The sequence below is a fragment of the Pithys albifrons genome, chromosome Z, assembly GCF_047495875.1.
Source record: "Pithys albifrons albifrons isolate INPA30051 chromosome Z, PitAlb_v1, whole genome shotgun sequence".
In the NCBI taxonomy this organism is placed as follows: Eukaryota; Metazoa; Chordata; class Aves; order Passeriformes; family Thamnophilidae; genus Pithys; species Pithys albifrons.
In genome coordinates this window covers 26,704,409-26,724,246 of record NC_092497.1, presented here as the reverse complement: position 1 = coordinate 26,724,246, position 19,838 = coordinate 26,704,409, and the positions used below count along the sequence as shown (strand labels likewise).

Below are 19,838 nucleotides of genomic sequence, written 5' to 3'. Positions count from 1 at the left end.
TGCGACCGCCCAATCAGAGTGCGCGGAGCGGAGAGCGCGGCGCCCCATTGGCGGGCGGCCCGTGGCGCGATGGCGTGTTCGCCGCTCCTGATGGCGCGTGGGGCCGCGCGCCTCTCGCCGGGCCGTTGCCGGGTGACGGGCGGAGGGCGGGGCGTGGCGCGCTCTCGCCATTGGCCGCGCGATCGGGCGATGGCGGTGCCGCCGAGTCCTTGCGCGGGGCGGGGCGGGGCGGGGTGCAGTGCGCGCTGCGGCGGCTCCGGGAGGCACCGGCACTGCGAGCCGGCACTGCGGCTGCTGCGCGGCGGTGAGCGGGGGCCGGCGGGGCGGTGAGCGGGGACCGATGGGGCCGACACACGGGCTGCGCCTCCGGGCCGAGCGCGGGCGGCGGCGGCGACGGCGCGGGGCAAGGAGAGGCACCGTCGCCATCGCCTCCCGCAGGGAGCGGCGGCGGCCCCGCCTGAGCGCCGCCTTGGGCGGTGTGCGGGGCACAGCGGGGCCGCTGTCCCGGGGCTGCCTGAGCGCCGGCGGGGGCAGCGGGGCCTAGCCGAGCCCGCCCGCCGCACCGGGGCCGCAGCGACAGGCCTTGCCTGAGAGCTGTGCCCGCCCCGCTCCGAAGGCCGCAGCGGGGCCGGCGCGCTGTGTGCGGCTCAGGTGAGCTCCGCACAGGTTTGCGCTCGGCTGCTTCTGCCGCCCGGGTCCTGCGGCTGCTGCTGAGTCAGCCGGCAGGAGAGGGGCATTCGTGTGATCTGATGGATGGTGTCGCAGAGGTGTTGTGGGCTTAGTGACCGCTGTGTGACAAACCTTAGGGTATTTAAGAGACGAGTCGTACGGTTACGTGGTAGGTAGTTGCTCTAAAGCATTACGTAAACCCCATCTATTTTGCTTTTTATGCTCTGGTTTGAGGGGTTTTGTTTGTATTTTTGGTTGCAGTTGTGTTTTGTTTGTATTTTGTTTTTATTCCCTGATCAAAAACAAAGGCAAGCAGAATTTGTAAAGCATCTCTTTCGTCACACCATTTTGAAACTTAGCAGAATTATTTCAGTGTTAAATTTGGGCTTTCAATTTAACGTTATGTCTTGCTAATTTCAAACTATGAGTCAGTGTAACTGGATAAATATTTCAGACAGAAATATGAGCACATCTTATGTATTGATTTTTTTTACAGCAGTCTAATGCATAATCAGTGTGTGAAATCATCAATATTTTCTAGAATAGTCAAGTTCATAGCAAAAGCCACCATGCATTTAAGGCAGGTTAAATAAATACAAAAGCTTTAAAAGCCTTTTTAGGTTAAGAATCAGTATCTGTTAACCCCAAGATTAGCCATGAGGTATCCTGTATTTCACAGAAGCAGCTAATAATAAAACTAAGATATTATGGATAATTATTTTCATAAAGGAATCCGTTTTTTCTCTAATTGATGTACTCGAAGCTGTTTTATTATTTTTGTGTAGAAATGTGAAAAATAATTTCAGAAAAAAGTTTTTGAAATCTTTCTAGCCCTACTAGTTATTTTTTATTACCAGATAATCATTGCGACTGGTAGAATTAGTTGTATTAACTGTACTACTCGCTTTAGGATTCTGTAAAAGTCAGGTAGTAAGTACTAGTTCTGATTTTCCTGAAACAGTGTGATATTTGTATTTTCAGAGGCTGTTGCTACACCCTTCCTATTTTTTGTGTTCTTTCTAAATATTCAGCATGAAGGTGTTTCTCTGGATGTGTCTTATTTTAGCTTTTCTATTTAAAAAATACCTGTCATTCTGCTGAGGTAAAATGGTAATACCACTTTGGTACAGCTTTGTAAGAACATAAATTGACTAAACAGAATGTCAATTATATTACACGTGAAAAAGAAGGGATAATGTTGACTTTAAAAGGAGGAGTTTGGTTTTAGCTTTTAATTTCATTTCTAAAAAGGTTTCTGTCAGGAAATTAAATAATTTGTTCATGAAGAAGGCAGTCCTCTCGATTATTTTCCCCATTTGGTTCCATGAGCCACAACATTCTGCCACTTCTCTATGGAAGGATAAAGAAAAATAGATCAGAGCTGTTGGTGCTCATGTGATTGAGGTCGGCACTGATAGGAGACCACGATGATTTTAGTGTCTTCAGGAACACTTAAGCAGATGGATTTGCCCTGTTATTTTCTCCATTGAATGATGGCTTCATTTTTGATGTCCAAGAAAGAGAAACAATACTAGAAGGAGTTGTCTTTCCAGAAGCCCAATTGAGGGATTGTTATTTTAAAGCAACCCAGAGGGATTTTTTTTAATCCACTTTGAAGTGGCAGTGTGTAGAGCCCTCAATTGTCTATGGACATCTTTACAGTGCTAAGTTAGTACATTTAAATACTGAATTACACATTGTCTCTGTTACCCAGGCTGATATTAAGCATTTTTTGAACTTTACAATATGGTTTTGTCAGCTGTTGTTTTTGTGTAATGAGAAACGGAAATTGGTTATTAGTAGATTTAAGAGAGAATGTTCTGGCATTTTGTTTCTATGCTGTAAAACGTAAGTGAGCATCCTTGATAAACTTGTGTAAAGATACAACACGGAGCAAATAGACCAGGATGGGGTTTGAAGGACGTGTGGAATGTCCATGTTCTTAGTTATGTGAAAGACAGCTGTGAGAATGGTGAGAACAAATGTTGTGTATCTGTTGGAAGGAAAGGGATGATGAAATGCACCAGTAACATGGGAATTAGTAATGGGTAGAAGAGAACTGTCACAGAAAACTCCATGTGAAGACTTGGGTGGTTGAAATGAAGAAGAAACATTTTTTGAATGTAATTAATTTGTATCACAGAATAATGTGAACAGAAGGTAGAGAAGATGCGGCCAGAGAGACGACATTGCAATCCTACTGTTGAGCCTTACCACTAGTGTTTAATTGGTAATTTTTATAGTTCATCAATATTTTTGATAGTAAGAATATGTACAAAGAAGTAACAGAATTTGGTGAGTGCTTATTATATAGGGGGTGAAAACAAGTAAAGTCAAAGCTGTATCAAAATTGTAGGTTGCTGAGAGATGTGAAAGTTGTGGGGACTTACTAGTAAGACCTTGAAACAAGGGAGATATGTATTAAAACAAAGGCTGAGAATGCAGGAACTGATCATATTATATTTTGGAAAAGTAGAAATAGGTGCCTTTTACACGAAAAGTTGAAAGTTGAAGTTTACTTCCCTCACTCATCTGATACTTAAGCAGTTTTGCTTTTTTCCCTGAAGGATGACTTGCAGGAATATGTAGAGCTCTATCTTTTCACTGAATCTTGTGCTTCTTAACTTATAAAATATTCCTTTATTGCAGGGTGGCTAAGTACAGAAAAACAGTCTTGAAAATGTTGTCCAGACTCTTTCGAATGCATGGCCTTTTCGTGGCCTCTCATCCATGGGAAGTCATTGTGGGAACAGTGACTCTCACCATCTGTATGATGTCTATGAAGATGTTCACTGGCAATGATAAGATCTGTGGCTGGAATTATGAGTGCCCCAAACTTGAAGAAGTAAGGATTTAAATTCATTTTATAGTACTACTCAGTAGTTCCGGGGTTTTCTGTAGAATAAAATGAGGTTTCATGTATTAGGAGTAAAGTAGCAATGCAGAAGCTTCTCCATTGCTTTCTTTTCTCATTATGCATATTGAAGCTGATGCACTACAGACAGGTTTCGTTAAATCTAACATTCAGCTGCACAGTGTCTAGTGAGCAGCATTTTCGTATTTTAATTTAAGAGAAGACTGGGCAGCGATACTTATTTTATTCTGAAACTTCATTTTTAGTGCAGCTTCATAATGGATTTTTTTATGGGTGAAAGTTGACAAGTTACTCCTCAGTGTAAAAGCTAACAAAGTCACTTTGTGTTTCAAACAGGATGTTCTCAGCAGTGACATCATCATCCTGACAATCACACGCTGTATAGCAATTCTATATATATATTTCCAGTTTCAGAACCTAAGGCAGCTTGGATCAAAATACATTTTGGGTACTGTATCTGACTGTTATATTGCTGTATGCTTTTTAAATGTTGCTGGAGTTTTTTTACATAAATTGGTAACAAATGTTAACATTTCAATCCTTACATTCAAAACAGGGTAACTTCCAGTTATTGCTGCATAGCAGAAGAAATGCTTCGCATATATCCAAGTGCTTTTTTTTAAGAACAGTTGTAGGATCATATAAACACTGGAAATGTAATTCTTAAAGTAACTGTTTATTGTGTGAAACACTTCAAATTATAGAGCTGTTTAAGCCGGTTTTAATTTTGCTTAAAGTAAATTGAGAAGATTTATGGCTTTTATTTCTGTGTCTTACTCTGAATGGAGTACAATGTTTAGATTTAAATACCTATAAAAATAGCATCTACTTCAGTTTGTATCTTGACTGCTGTTTATACACTCTGAGAGACAATAATTCTCGTTCCTTTGTGATTATTGATCTGAAGGTGTGATTTTTCTTTTTCTTTTTTTTTCCCTCTCTCAGTATATGCACACCAAAAATTTCCCATTCTCTTCTTTTTTAAAGGTATTGCTGGCCTCTTCACAATCTTTTCAAGTTTTGTGTTTAGTACTGTAGTGATTCACTTCTTGGATAAAGAACTGACAGGTTTAAAGTAAGTAACGAATTGTTATTCTGGATTTTGTGTTTGTGGTTTTTTTTCCTCTACAGTGAACCTTGAAGTTTAACATATGTCACTTTTTTTTTCAGTGAAGCTTTGCCATTCTTCCTGCTTCTGATTGATTTGTCGAGAGCAAGTGCATTAGCCAAATTTGCACTCAGTTCCAACTCACAGGTCAGGGGGCTTGTTCTTGAGGGTTTCCTTGGTTGGTTGGTATTTTACTTTATTGGGTTTTTTTGTTTTTTAGTGGGGCTTTTGAATTTAGTGTTCAAAACTGAACATTATCCCATGGCAGGGAGTTAGAACTAGGGGATCTTTAAGGTCCCTTCCAAGCCAAACCATTTTATAATTATATATTAATAATCCAGGTGAAGAGGCATACAGGTGAATATTGTCTTGGTGATACGTAAATATCAAAAGGCTCAGATTTTATACAGATTCTGTGTTGTCTTCCAGCCAGATCAGTGTTCAGGTGTGTAGTAATACTGTTTAGATTAGTGTGCACCCCCACACCTGCCAAGTTAATTGAGTATGACTTATAAAATTGGAACTTCAAACCAGCAGTGGTTACAGCTTTTCTAAGGAGGCTACAGTTCCTAGGCCAAAGTCTTCTCTGGAACAGTTACTGATGGAAAAAGTTAGTTTCTACTCGGGAACAGTATGTAAAGAGACATCTAATGTTACTGTGCTGCTACTGGAAAAAGCATATTTGTAAACCAAATGTTAGCAGAACAAATGTAGCACATGTGCAGACAGGAGCACTCGTGCTCTGATGCATCTAACACAGCACAGTACAAGGGGGTGACAAAAGCACCTTGCTCGTCATACCTACTATTTTTTCTAGTAGTCTTAAGTTCTGAAGTGGAAGTATATTTAGTGAAATTAACATATACTGAAAAAATCCTGTACATGGTATTTGAGCATACTCATTGTGACAAAATATTGTCTATTATATTTTAATATAGTGTGTATTGCACTGCACATTTCTATATATGCAATATTGTTATAATATGTTGTATATATTTGATGATAATTGCAAGTGCAAAATGTTTTACTAATTTTTGAGAAAGTATTTTGCAAATAGGTTTTCCTTCCAGTTTTCTCCCCTCCTACCCCAAAAACGACAACCACCAGAAAAACAGCAGCAAACTTTCTAGAATTTGTCATGCCTGCCTGCTTGAGGATCCCTTTGCCCCAGAAGAAAGGCTTTCCATGTCTTTCATGTGATCTTTTCTGGCAGATAATTCTAGACAGTTGAATAATAAAATAATCAAGTAGTAGTAGCTAGAGAACAGATATGTGATTGCAAGGAATTTTGAAATGCCATGACACAAGTGTCTTCTATTTTATGTTGAAGTCTTGTTCTGAATTTACTATAGAGTGTCTGCCCATCAGTGTTGTAGGAGCTTAGAATACTGATGAGAATTTAGTCAAAATTAAATAACCTTGTGTGAATAAAAACTGTTGAAGTACGTTAACTTAGAGGAGATAGGAGACATTCTGTATATGCTTTCTCACAGGAAGTAATTTTCAACATATGTTTTACACGGCCTTATCACCATAATGCTATTCAGTTTACCAATCAGGTTGCATCTAACTTAATATGGTTTTTGTCTTCATGTTAATGAACAGAAATTTCTCTTTTAAGGATGAAGTAAGAGAAAATATTTCACGTGGGATGGCAATCTTAGGCCCTACATTTACACTGGATGCACTTGTGGAGTGTCTTGTAATTGGTGTTGGTACCATGTCTGGTGAGTAATACATTCTTAAAGTAGCTGCTTATATGTATTCTTGGGCATACTTAGAAAGGAGCTACATTTTTCATTCATGCATATCTATTTCATATTCTTGCATAAAAGGAGTCTGGAGCTTACTCCAGGTAAGAAAAGTTACTCTGGTTCAGTTAAAAATAACAAATCTTCTACTGTTTGCTTGGGGATTTTTTGCCCCCTATCCCATATCCTGTAACTACATGCCCTTGTAAAAAAGTTCCTCTCCAGCTCTCTTGTAGGCCCCAGCAGGTGCTGGGAGGTGCTGTAAGGTCTCCCCAGAGCCTTTTCTTTTCCAGACTGAACAACCAAACCGGACTCTCTCAGCCTGTCTGCACAGGGGATGTTTGATCCATGCTTGGATTGACTTGGTAGCTCCTCTCTGGACTGTCCCAGCAGTTCCATGTCTGTGTTACGTTGGAGGCCCCAGAGTTGGGCCTCTCAAACCCTGTAAAACTCGGGTGGAGTTTTATGAGACAGGAATAGAGGGACAGAATCCCTTCCTTCAGTCTCCTGGCTGTCGTGCTTTTGATGCTGCCCAGGATACGGTTGCATTCTGGGCATCGCGTGCACGCTGATCTTTATCAGTTCTATGTGCAGTGGCAGTTGATTTTCCCTTAAGAAGAGAACAGTTAAATGTAATAAGCAAAACAGTTTCACATGAAAATAAATAACTTCTTTGCAAAATAAATTGACGTTCAATAGTTAGGACTACAGTGGGGTTTTGCTTGCATGTTTCCTTTTTTTTGTTTTTTTGTGTGGCTTGGTTTGGGTTTTTTCACCCATCTTGCACACCTTAAAGGCATCTTCCAAAGGACTTGCTTTTCAAATTTTTGATCTTTTGAGATATTCTGCATTTATAAGCTGTTCTCTTGTTTACACGTTAAGGGAAACAAGACCCATTTTGGTGTTGCACATAGTTGATTATTTAAATGATTTATACCGTTAGCTCTTTTATCTTTACTAAGGCAGTTTCGTAATGCATGAGCAGCATGGCTGTCTTTTTCTGGATGCCAGACTTGTGAAAGAGTAGGTGGCGTACATGTGATTTCTTGTTGCCTTAACACTTAATTGACCATCTTTCAGAAGGGATTTAAATACATAATGTTGGCTACTTGTTCTTTGTTTAGGTAAGTAAGGAGTTTCAGGCTTTCAGTGTGAAGCTTTAAAATCTTGGTGGAATTTATTTGTATTCATTTAAGATTACACCCTAAAATAATTTTCTGTCAATACCTAAAACACATAATGTGCTTAGAATAAACCACTGCATAATTACTAGGGCTTAACATGTTTGTTTTTCATTAATATAGACAATTCTTCTGTAATCTGCAGTGTCAGTTTAATGATTTTTTCCTTAGTCCTGCAGCACTTGAAGTATAGCCCATTGCATATTCAAATGTAAAAAATGTGTTTTTGTTTAGGTGTGCGACAACTTGAAATTATGTGCTGCTTTGGCTGTATGTCTGTTCTTGCAAACTACTTTGTCTTCATGACCTTCTTTCCAGCTTGTGTGTCCTTGGTATTGGAGGTAAGAACAATTTCAAGACAACATCAAGCTTAGTATTCATCCCCTGTGCTTCTTGCAGGCTATACATTTCATCACAGAGTTCAATGTTTGTGTTTCTGTCCAAGAGAACTGGTGACAATAGCTTGTAAATGTCACTGTAAATGAGTCACACTGAATAGTAGGAGTTCTGATCTAAATCAGAGTAAACATTTTTTATTGTAAATTATTGTCTGTCCAGGGTTTTTCACTATTGAAAGTGTAACATAGTCTGAACAGTACACTGTAGGCTCTTTTTTTTTTCAATTTCTCAGTGGTCAAATAAAAATACAGTGTTGAAGCTTAGTTGTTGGTTCTTCTAGTATGTACTATGTATGACCTGCTTTTAAATTTTGTTGCTGTTCGCAGCTTTCGAGAGAGAGTCGTGAGGGTCGGCCCATATGGCAGCTTAGCCATTTTGCTCGTGTTCTGGAAGAAGAGGAGAATAAGCCAAATCCTGTAACACAGAGGGTCAAAATGATTATGGTTTGTGTCTCTTATTCACCTATGGTTATGTAATCAGTGAGGTGTCCTGGTGCCATGAATCAAGCTTTTGTTTTCTATAGACTTATATTCTGCATCTCATTAGTCTGGTTTAGAGTGGTAGTTTTTAATACCTTGCCCTGTATCTCCACCTCTCATTTTCCTGCCTGTGGCATTTCTGTGCTAGACCCTCAGGGCTTTTTTAGGTGTGCTAATTCCTTCCCTCTTACCCTGCAGTATCCCCAGCTTCCCCTTCTTATTTCTTGAGCAAGAGGAAGAATGTGGGTGGGTCACATCCAATGCTACTATACAACAGTGTTGCCATAAACTAAAAAAGGTGTTAACAAGAGGTGTAGAAAATCAAGCTTTAGCTTTAGACTTTTGTAGAATGGGAAGGAAAAAAGCACCAAAACCAAAAAAGACAATATTTACTTTTAGTAGGTTAGATACCAAGTTACAGTTGAAAAATTATTATTTGTTTTTTGTTTTTGATGCAGTCGCTGGGTTTGGTTCTTGTTCATGCCCACAGTCGCTGGATAGCGGAACCAGCTGCTCAAAACACTACTGTAGAAAATTCAGTGGGATTGGATGAAAATGCACCAAAGAGAATTGAACCTAATGTTTCCCTATGGCAGTTCTACCTTTCTCGGTGGGTGACTTCTCAGAAGTGTCTTTCCTTGATTGGGATGTATCCTGTAGTACTACCAAACTACATTCTCATTGTCCTAGAGCAAAAGACTTGTAGAACTTGCAGGTCTGATGCCTGTAGGACTTCCTGGAATCAGAGATGACATTTCAGAAGCAATATTTCAATATTATGCCATTTGTCCAATCTCCATGAAGAAGTCAAGAATACGATTGAGCCAGCTGTCCTTTATACATCAAAGCATTATCTTTTCTACTAGCACTGACACTTTTCAGAGTACACTAGAAAATAAATTTTCTGACTGCACTATAGTAATTATTCTTGCAGAGTTTGTGACTATTCACACCTAAGTGCAAACACTGCAAAAGCCATGTCAACTGTGGCTTTTCCTTCAGCTCAGCTCAAGTTACTGAGTTGAGTGAGGCACCTGTGGTTTCATTTTCCTTCTGAAAACTCAGAACTCTGTTATAGGTGGTGATTTTTCCCCATCTTAGCAGTTCATCTTGTATCATAGTAATCTCTGTTGGCAGAGGATGATAAATGAAACTTCCTGTTTTGTCACTGCGGGGATATGTGTTCCATCAGTTTGATCTAGCTGTTAGTCATTTATCTTACTGGGACTGCTTTTTAGCAAGATTTAGAGAAGTCTTTAATGATATCTGAAAGTTTTTATATTTTTAGTAATACAAAGAATGATTTCTCTCGCCTAACCTAGCACACTTCAATGTCCTGGTAGAAAATAGCATTTGACTGGAATTTCTGTAACTTTATAAATTATGATGAAATTATTACTCTGTAAAGCAAAGAATGCCAGAATGCAAACAATAAATTGTATATATTGTGTATTTACTTTTTGATCTGTCTGTTTTAGAATGGCCAGTATGGATATTGAACAAGTAATCACTCTTGGATTAGCCCTTTTCCTTGCTGTCAAATACATTTTCTTCGAGCAAGCAGAGACTGAATCTACCCTCTCACTGAAGAATCCCATAACATCTCCCATGATGGTACAGAAAAAGGTCTCTGAGAATTGTTGCAGGAAACAATCTGGACTACTGAAAAATAATCAGAAATCCAACACAACAGAAGAAGCTTTCGTTCACAAAGATGGAAGTGGTAGGTAATTTTTATAATTTTGAAGTCTGAACCTGCTCATGAATATTTGGAATAAATAGGGAGATCTGTGGTAGCGTGTAGTATTTGGTATCAAAAGTAGTATTTGGTATCAAAACTTTAAGGTTTTGTAAACCAGAGTTCATTTTAATTGTCTTTGTGCAGCTGAAGTCATAAAGCCTGTATTAGCAGAGTCATCAACCAAGGCTACATTTGTAGTTGGCAGTAGCAGCCCTGTGGAAACTTCATTTCCTAATGGAAAAGAGGAAGAAATTGAGTTACCTAAAGAACCACGTTCTATTGAGGAATGTGTTCGTATACTTGGAAATGCACAGGTATGGAAAAATAACTTCTTAAATTTTTATTTAACCTCTACTGCAACATCCGATTTAAGATTTTGTAAGTTTGTTTTCCAGCTTGTAGGTGTTCCCACTGGTTGTGATGTCATTCTCCAGAAAATTACATTAGTAACTTGGGGGATGGGGGTGGGAGTCACAACTGATACAAACCCCTTCAATTGGTTAGTTTGCAAGTCAGCAGAGATGGGAGGGAGGAGGAGTTATCATTCATAACATACCAAGTCATTGGAACTTCACCATGTACACGTGTAAGTGGGTGTCTAATCATAAAAGTTTTGATCACGTCCTGGCCTACTGTAAAACCTGATGTTGGCAGTTGACTTCCTGTAGATGTATTCAGATAATGTCAAAGGAAAGGTTTTACCCTTTTTCATTTGGAAACATTTCACTGGGAGAATCTGTATTTTCTCTCCCCATCCTTTATATCCTCAGGAAGGAGCAAAGTTTCTTACTGATGCTGAGGTTATCACCTTAGTTAATGCTAAGCATATCCCTGCATACAAGCTGGAAACCCTGATGGAAACTCAGGAGCGAGGTGTATCCATTCGCAGACAGATGTTATCTAAGAAACTCCCTGAACCTTCATCTTTGCAATATCTTCCTTACAGGAATTATAATTATTCTTTGGTAAGTAAAAGGTAGACAAGCAAAATCACTGCAAAACTGTTTTCCAAACATGTGAAAAAGAAGGGCATGGACCTGTTGAAATGAGTCCAGAGGAGAGCCACTAAGTTGATCAGATGCCTGGAATGCCTGTTCTGTGAGGACAGGCTGAGAGAGTTGGAGTTGTTCATCCTGGAAAAAAGAAGGCTTTGGGATGACCTTATAGCACCTTCCAATATCTAAAGAGGGCCTACCTGCAAGAGAGCTGGAGAGGGACTTCTCACAAGGACATTTAGTGCCAGGACAAGGGGGAATGGCCTTAAGCTGAAGGAGGGTGTATAGTTTGGGTAGATGATAGGATGCAATTCTTCACAGTGAGGGTGGTGAGGCTCTGGACTAAGTTTCCCAGAGAGGTTGTTGAAGGCCAAGGTTGGATGGGGCTCTGACTAACCCGGCCTAGTAGAAGGCATCCTTGTCTATGACAGAGGGCTTAGAGCTAGGTGGTCTTTATGGTCCCTTCCAATCCAAACCACTCTGTGATTCTGTGAAATAAATACTTAGTGATTTATGGAAATTAACAATGAGCTTGGTCAAAACCAATGTAGAAGGAAAATTTAGAGGCAAATGTAAGACACCACCTTTTATTGCTATTGATGTTTTTAAACCTAGGAAGGTGGGTGAGTTTTATAGGTTATCCAAAAAATACTTCCTATCAAAGTACACAGCTGCTTTATCTTAGAAATGCAGAATTCTGCTAATACTGAGCCACAGTTCAGCTGAATGATAATACTACTTTGAGCTGAAGTTAAAATTGAAGATCATTTAAAATTCATTTGACAGTATGAGTGTTTTTTGATAACATATATAAGATTCAATACGTCTGCCTACACTTGAACAGTATCAACTGTTGATAGCTTTAGCTGTTAACTTTCTGAGGTGGGAAGTAGTTGCCCTATGGGTAGGTTTGTGGGTTTTTTACTAAGATACCTCGTTGTAGTCACAGGTATAGTATGTAGCATGCTGTACTGTGCCACTGGAGAATAACCCTAATGATGGTTTTGTATTATTTTTGTAAGGTTATGGGAGCTTGCTGTGAAAACGTGATTGGATATATGCCTATTCCTGTAGGCGTAGCAGGACCACTGTGCTTGGATAACAAAGAGTTCCAGGTGCCAATGGCAACAACAGAGGGATGTCTTGTAGCAAGCACAAACAGAGGATGTAGAGCAATATGTGTAAGTATTGTTTGGGTAGAAAAACTCAAAAGCTGAAATTTCAGTAATCTTACTGTATTTCCCTTCTGCTGTGTTTTTTAGCTTGGTGGAGGAGCAAGTAGCCGCATTCTGGCAGATGGGATGACTCGAGGACCTGTTGTGAGGCTGCCCACTGCCTGCGAGGCTGCAGAGGTGAAAGCTTGGCTTGAAAGCCCTGAAGGCTTTAAAATAATGAAAGAAGCTTTTGACAGCACAAGTAGGTTAGTACAATGGCTGTTCCAGCTTCATTCCCCAGTGTAAGACTTAAGTGGATGGTAGAAAGCTCCAAATTGTTTGGGGGGGGGTGGTTTTGAGTACTGCAGTACAGGAAATTACATCTTCATTTTGGCTATCTCGTGTACTTTGTATCTAAGGGAACAAAAGTCACTCTGGCTACGTACCAAAGTTGCAATAAACATTTTTCAATGATAATGGTGATCGACTATATTTCAGCAACAAATACATTCACATTGTACAATACTTAGTAGAGTATTAATTATGCATTTAAAACAAACTCATATAAGCTTATTTTGATTTTTAGTAGTTCCTATACAAAAAAAATCAAACTCACAGTTTGGTATTGAGCCTTTCCAATGATATTACTAATATTAATAATTAATCTGTGATGTTCCAGAGGTTACAAGATAAACTATTGGTAGAACTTAAATGCTAAAAACTGTAAAACAGTACTAATAAGTCTATTTTAAGCCCTAGAGTTTTTTCTAAGGCTTACGGTTTTGTGCTTCCTTGAGGAAGATTCAGAGAGATTTCATTACCTGTCCTATTTCTTATGAGTGTCAGCCAAGGACACGCCTGTATTTCAGCCAGAACCAACTTGTGCTACTGTTTAAATGCAGTACTTTGCTGGGTTTTGTGTGACTTGAAGGGCTTACACTGTTGTTAAAGATAAGATTGCATTTTGCCTTGCTGTAAAGCTAACATCAGAATTTCCAAAGGTCTCACTGTGGGTATATAACTAATACAGAGACGTTTTAAGGAGAACAAATGAATTAAATTTGTTAGCACTTCAGAATACTTTATTTCATGGAGTCCAGCAATAGAACACATGAAAAGGCAGTGAATGCTTTTACAGTGAATATTTTTAGAATATTTATTCGAAAAAACACCATTGCTGGATGTGTTGAAAACACAACTGGACGTGGCACTTCTGCTGTGGGTCGAGTTGATAAGGTGGTGCTCTGTCAAAGGCTGGACTTGATGATCTTACAGGTCTTTTCTGTCTGTAGTTCTGTATTGCAATGATTTACTGTCATTTTGCCACTGTAAACTAATCTTTTGCCATGAGGATTGTAAGTAATAGTTAAATTTTCTTACAGGTTTGCCCGCCTGCAAAAACTTCTCATCAGTTTGGCTGGTCGTAACCTTTATATCCGTTTTCAGTCTGAAACAGGGGATGCAATGGGAATGAATATGATCTCAAAAGTAAGGACCAATCCTCTTAAGTATTTTTAATAAATATGTATTCCTTTTAAAAATAAAAAAGCCTATTAATCTGTGACTACCTGATACCTGAAAGAAAGGTGAGACATAGTACCATTTACAATGCTGTAAGATAGTAGAAGTGTTTGTCAAGTGTATACAAGAATAGAATTAAAATTATGGAAGAAAAAAGTAACTGTATATCTTAATTTTTTTTAATTATCCAAAGAAAATATTTTTGATACGGGGAAATTAAACTGGTTGCTCTGTTGCTTTAAGCCAAAGACTTTATCTAGCAGTAATTTATCTGTTATTGTTTTTATTACTTCCTTGTAAGTAAAGGATTATGAGCCTGGTGAACAGCGGCAGAGTTGTGTTCTCTAGTTTTGTTTGATTGGTTTTCATGCGAATATGGAAGAACATGATCTGTAGATTCTTGGAATGCCTTGTACTATTTGAAATTAATAGTCTTAGACTTTATGTAGAATAGGCAATCAGAACCATTACGTAAGTGGATATGGTCATAAACAAGTCCTAATGTAGCAGATTTCCTGGGCTGATTACCTACTGTAGAGAAGCTCTTTCCACTACGTCCAAAACTAATTGATGTTATGCCTGTAGTGTTTCACTTGGTTCATGCTGTATCTTCAGTATGGTACTGTATGCACATGCACCTAGAATGTATCCAGGGAGTCCATATGTCTTGGGAAGAAGCAATTATTCTCCATGTAATTCCCAAAGTGGTTAGAAAAAAGATATTCACAATTGTTTGGAGTTTTTTCCCCTCCTGTTTCATGTTTCCTTATGAAATTATATTCTTTTCTTCCACTGTAACTGGTTATCTGATTATACTTTATCTAATCTTACTGTTCCACTGTCCTTGGGTGGCCTGTTTTGCAACCATGATGATAAACCTACCCTTTTACCTGTTTCTCTCCTAACAGGGTACTGAAAAAGCACTGGCAAGGTTGAATGAAGAGTTTCCTGACCTTCAGGTTATAGCTATTAGTGGTAACTATTGTACAGACAAAAAACCTGCTGCTATAAATTGGATAGAAGGAAGAGGGAAGTCTGTTGTCTGTGAAGCAGTCATTCCAGCCAAGGTTGTTAGAGAAGTAAGTGTCTGCTCTCTTGCTTATAAAAATACACCATTTTGCAAAACTGATGCTTATTTTCACGTTTTGCCTCTGAAAAATTATGCCACATGTTGACAGATGTTCTACATATGGGGTTTTGCTGCCTGTCATTAAACCCAGGCTTTTTTAACCATTTCACTCACTTGTTGTCTCTCACACAAACATGGCATTCACTTCAAAGTTTATATGCCTCCTACTACTACAATGAAAACAGATAATCAGGAAGGAGGTTTACTTACTCCAAAGCTGCCTTACTGTCTCGTGTGACAAAGAGTAACCTTTATAAGCAGTGCCACTCCAGGCCAGCTTCTCCTCTATCATAACAGTATCACAGATTCTCTTCCACCTGAGCTCAGGAGATGGCCTGTGTGTGTCAGATGAAATCCATTGTTGCCTGGTTGCCTGCACTGGCCATGAAAGACAATATCCAGGGAGGAGTTTGCCACAGAGCAGCATAGTCTTCCATCAGGTTGCTCAAGATTTTCTGAATGGGTGCTGCATATTTCATGGGGTTTTTTTTTATTTATTTTCTCCCAGTAGTTTGTTCAGTCCTTTTTGTGAAACTAGTTAAACTTTCAGCACTGTTATTCTGGGCAGAATTCCACAGTGCAGCTACACTTTGTGTGAGACTTTCTTGATTCCATTTGATGATACATACCTCAGTTTTGTACTGGGAGAGATACTTAAGACTTGTATCTTCGCATTACTGCCCAAGATTTTACAGCTCTGACACAGCCCTTCCACCTTCCCAGCTATTCTCATTTTCAGACTGAAAAGTACTAGTTTCTCTATTAGGAACGACTAACCACACTATTCTGTCATGTCTTTGAACATTCTTATCTCTACATCTTTTTCAGTTCTGACATTTCTAAAACTCTGGGCTGGACACAGGCTTCAAACTGTGTGTGCAGACTGGATTTATACATTGACATAATTTATGTCTCTTGGAGTAGTTTTCTGTTTTTCGAGTTGTTGTCATTTAAATAGGTTATTCAATACCAGTATCTATTACAACCCCAGGATTTCATTCCAGGGTAGTAATGGGGAGAGTCCTTTCGTAATGGGCCTGGCTAGTTTGGTAAATTTGGGAAGTTTTTTCCTCGGTCCCCAGCTCTGTACATCACTACATTTACTGACATTGAACTCTAATACATAAACCTTATTTTTCTGTCAAGTGTTGCAGACTCATTGCAGATCTCTGTTACCGCCTTCTATTTCTGCTATGCAGGAATATCTTAAATTTTGCTGACAGCACTACCTCTTTTAGAGTGTCTTCAGCCATTTTTATATTGCATTCTTACTTGGAAGTTTTAAAATACAGTCACTATAGTATAAATGTGCCACCTAATTTCCTTTTTTATTGTGCATCGTGTTTATTTGTCTATCTAGCACAGTGTTTTGTGTTGGAACTCTTCAGTTTGGCTTGATATTCTTGGGCAAAGGAAAATTGGGAAGAATTGAATGTCTGAAGCAACTTTACAGGGAATGTTGCTACTGTGTCATGGTGGAATTAAAGGGATATACCTGCAAAGTTCATTTTGTGTGTTTCATTCTGGGTACAAATGAGAATTTGAAATGGAGTAGGTAGCTGTGAGCTTTTCTCAAAGGCCTGTGCAAGTCCAAACCCTTTGCACTGACTTTTCCATTGTTACTGGAACATCTCTTATTTGAAAGTCTCCTTTGGAACAAAAACAAAAGTTACGTATCTAGGATAATGATTAAGTCAAATTCCACATAGAAGTAAACAAGGGGTGAGGGCTTATTGACCATAAATAGAGTATTTCTACTCCTGCATAAGAAATGGAGTAGTAAAATTGTATCTATCTTTGTCTAGGTTTTGAAAACAACTACTGAAGCTCTAGTTGAAGTCAATATAAACAAAAATCTGGTGGGTTCTGCGATGGCTGGAAGCATAGGTGGCTACAATGCACACGCAGCAAACATTGTGACAGCCATCTACATTGCCTGTGGGCAGGTAGGTTTGGTTTACACCAATTCACATTTTCTTAACTCAGTAATTCTTGATCAAATGCTCCAGCACCTCAATTTCTGTTTTGTTTCTCCCTCCTGATGTGAAGGATGCTGCACAGAATGTGGGCAGCTCCAACTGCATCACTTTGATGGAGCGAACTGGTTCCACCAACGAGGACCTGTACATCAGCTGCACAATGCCTTCCATAGAAATAGGCACTGTTGGTGGAGGCACCAACCTGCTCCCTCAGCAGGCCTGTTTGCAGGTATCATGCACAAAGTTCAGCTTAGCTTCTTAAATCAAAGCCACTTTCATGTGATTTCCAAGTAATGTTCTGGGAATGAGACCACTTTAAACTTGGTATATTTTACATGAAAATTTTAGAATTGTCTAGTGAATTGTTTTCATATAGCAAGTTTCTAAAGCTTAAGACATTTATAATATTAAAGGCACTTAAAGCTAGTTAATTGGATAGAACTTGGAAATTACTTAAATACTAAGTTTAGCATAAATAAACAGCATAATATTGCCTGTATTTCTCCCCAGATGTTAGGGGTTCAAGGTGCAAGCCAAGATAACCCTGGTGAAAATGCCCGTCAGCTGGCTAAAATTGTTTGTGCTACAGTGATGGCAGGGGAGTTATCACTCATGGCAGCTCTTGCAGCTGGGCATCTAGTCAAAAGCCACATGATCCACAACAGGTAAAAAATGGAAAAATTCTTGTATTTCTGTGCTGTTTTGCCGTTCTTTATAAGTATATGAGATCAATAATGATTATATGAATAATTGCAATGAGTAAGAGCAGTGTAGCATTTTAACTATCTAATGCAGTTATCTTACTGTTGTATTAGGTCAAAAATAAATCTACAGGATCTTCAAGGAACCTGCACCAAGAAGGCAGCTTGAATACTTTAAAATTGCTTTGAAATGAAGAATTGTTCTAGGAACTGATCCAGGGGCACAGGGAATAAACCAAAATCTGTGGAGTTTAGAACAAAGATTGCCTTCAACTCAGTGATGTCTGTGTAAGATAAACAAAGAGATCAACAGACCTTGTGTGAAACTATTTACAACTTTGACCTTCTTCAGAGGGTACAGGTGACTTCATGAAAGAAATCCTGTCAGATGTCTTGAACATGGCTTTGGAGTTCTTACTCTTGCACATTATTTTCCAAAGGGTCAGTCTTATGTTTTTAAAGGTTGAGATTATTTTGCTTTCCAAGGGCCTGGTAATTACTAAGCTGAAAAATGATGAATTGTACTCCGGATATTTAAAACAACAAAACAAAAAAAGTTGGCATAAACTTGTTTTGAATGCACTGGCCCTTGCCATTTTGTTTTCTGGTTAGACAAGCGTGTTTTTTAAAGTGATGGCAAACCTAATCCCTTTCCATGAACTCTCATTTTTAATTTCATTCACATGTAAAACAGGCCTTATGCTATCAGGCAGTTTAATTGAATGATATTAGTTTTTTAGAAATCTGGAGATATATATATATATCTATAGAGAGAGTACTTAATTTGCTGCTGCTTCGGCTAAGCAGAGTTCAGTGTTTTAACTCCACAATTTAGGTTATTCCTTTATGTAAAACTTGTGATCTGTAAAGTTCTAAACTGTTAAATATAGTTTGTACTGAAGTAGGAAAGAACAATGTCTTCAACTGTTTTGTTACTTTTTTCAGGTAGAAGAATGAAACTGGTAACTCCAAAAATAGCAGTTACCTGTTGGACAGGCAGTTTCTCAAACTTTGTTTGATAGGAGTGCATTCAAACAAGAGTCAAGAACAGATGTTTACACTTAGTTTAAAAGAAGTCTCTAGGAATATACAAACACATTGTATACCTTACGTTGGGGATATTTTTATAAAATGTTTGACACTTATTTCTTAGGAATAGGTGTGTATCCATTGTTTAAGCTGAGGTAAAATGAAAACAGAAAATCAAACTTCTTAAAAAAATTTTTTTAGTTATGTTTTAATTCCCTTTTAAACTTTCTTTTTGAGGGGAAGTATTTATTTTAAGGATAAATATTACCGTTTTTTTTCAATGAAAAGTACTAATAAAGGAGACTCAATGAAATGACGTGCTAATGTAACAAGCAGGTTTTTTAATAAAATACTGTATTTGGACCAGTGAAGCAGTCTCAGGTGTTCTTACTGTAATAAAAAACCACCAGGTTTATTCTGGTTTGATTGATCTTTGAGAATATTGCTAAATGATTGCCCTATCTAGTTAATCACAGAAGGAAAATATTACTGTCTTTCTTTGGGGCTTTTTTTGAGGTTTTGTGAAGTGAATAGTGGATTGGACTGGGTTTCCTGCAGCGTCATTCCTTGAGGGGGTGACTAGCAGAGGTACTCTTCTAATGTGCAAATTTGATGTAAATCATGGGTTGCTTTGTAGTACATCAACATATTAATATCCATTGTAATGAGCTCGTAAAGCTAATGTGCAAGCATGAAGCCATAGTACATGCTAGATATGTCATCATGGCATGTAAAATCAAATACCATGAATGTTTATCTTCTTGTGGTATTGCTATTAATAGCTACTATTTTTATTTAAGGAAAGCTGGAAATACTTTGTTTCTGTTTTCATTCAGTGATCTTATTTGAAGTAACACTGTTCTGGCAATAAATGATGGTTCAGTGTTCATTTTGGTGGATTTAACTGACATTCTGTCTTGCAGAATTAACTTTTTGTATTATTACTAAACTGTGTACGTTTTGGTACAGAACTACTTTTTCAGTGTCAGTAAAACCATGGAAAGCACATTGGCTTATTTGTCATACTTCAGTCTTCACACCTTTAGTGACTTACTGCAGACAACCTAAATTAAGAGTGTTAAGGAAGGTATGACTGGTGTGCAGTGCTAAACACAACAGGCGGGTGA

General features: G+C 38.6%; 1 protein-coding gene across 2 annotated transcripts; it reads left to right on the top strand.

Moving 5' to 3' along the window:
• Positions 1–229: 229 nt before the first annotated feature.
• On the top strand, positions 230–19,126 carry HMGCR (3-hydroxy-3-methylglutaryl-CoA reductase). 2 transcript variants are annotated; one of them, XM_071580385.1, is made up of 20 exons: positions 230–304; positions 3,319–3,514; positions 3,881–3,992; positions 4,532–4,619; positions 4,715–4,799; positions 6,274–6,379; positions 7,819–7,925; positions 8,310–8,426; positions 8,921–9,072; positions 9,941–10,185; positions 10,348–10,517; positions 10,974–11,168; positions 12,221–12,379; positions 12,461–12,618; positions 13,735–13,840; positions 14,782–14,952; positions 16,808–16,948; positions 17,052–17,210; positions 17,492–17,646; positions 17,797–19,126. In XM_071580385.1, the coding sequence occupies exons 2-20, from the start codon at positions 3,350–3,352 to the stop codon at positions 17,849–17,851; spliced, it is 2,646 nt and encodes an 881-aa protein (XP_071436486.1). In that variant the 5' UTR covers positions 230–304; positions 3,319–3,349; the 3' UTR covers positions 17,852–19,126. The 2 variants fall into 2 exon arrangements, with proteins under 2 accessions (XP_071436486.1, XP_071436487.1); XM_071580386.1 differs by lacking the exon at positions 230–304 and adding an exon at positions 636–651.
• The last annotated feature ends 712 nt before the right edge of the window (positions 19,127–19,838 follow it).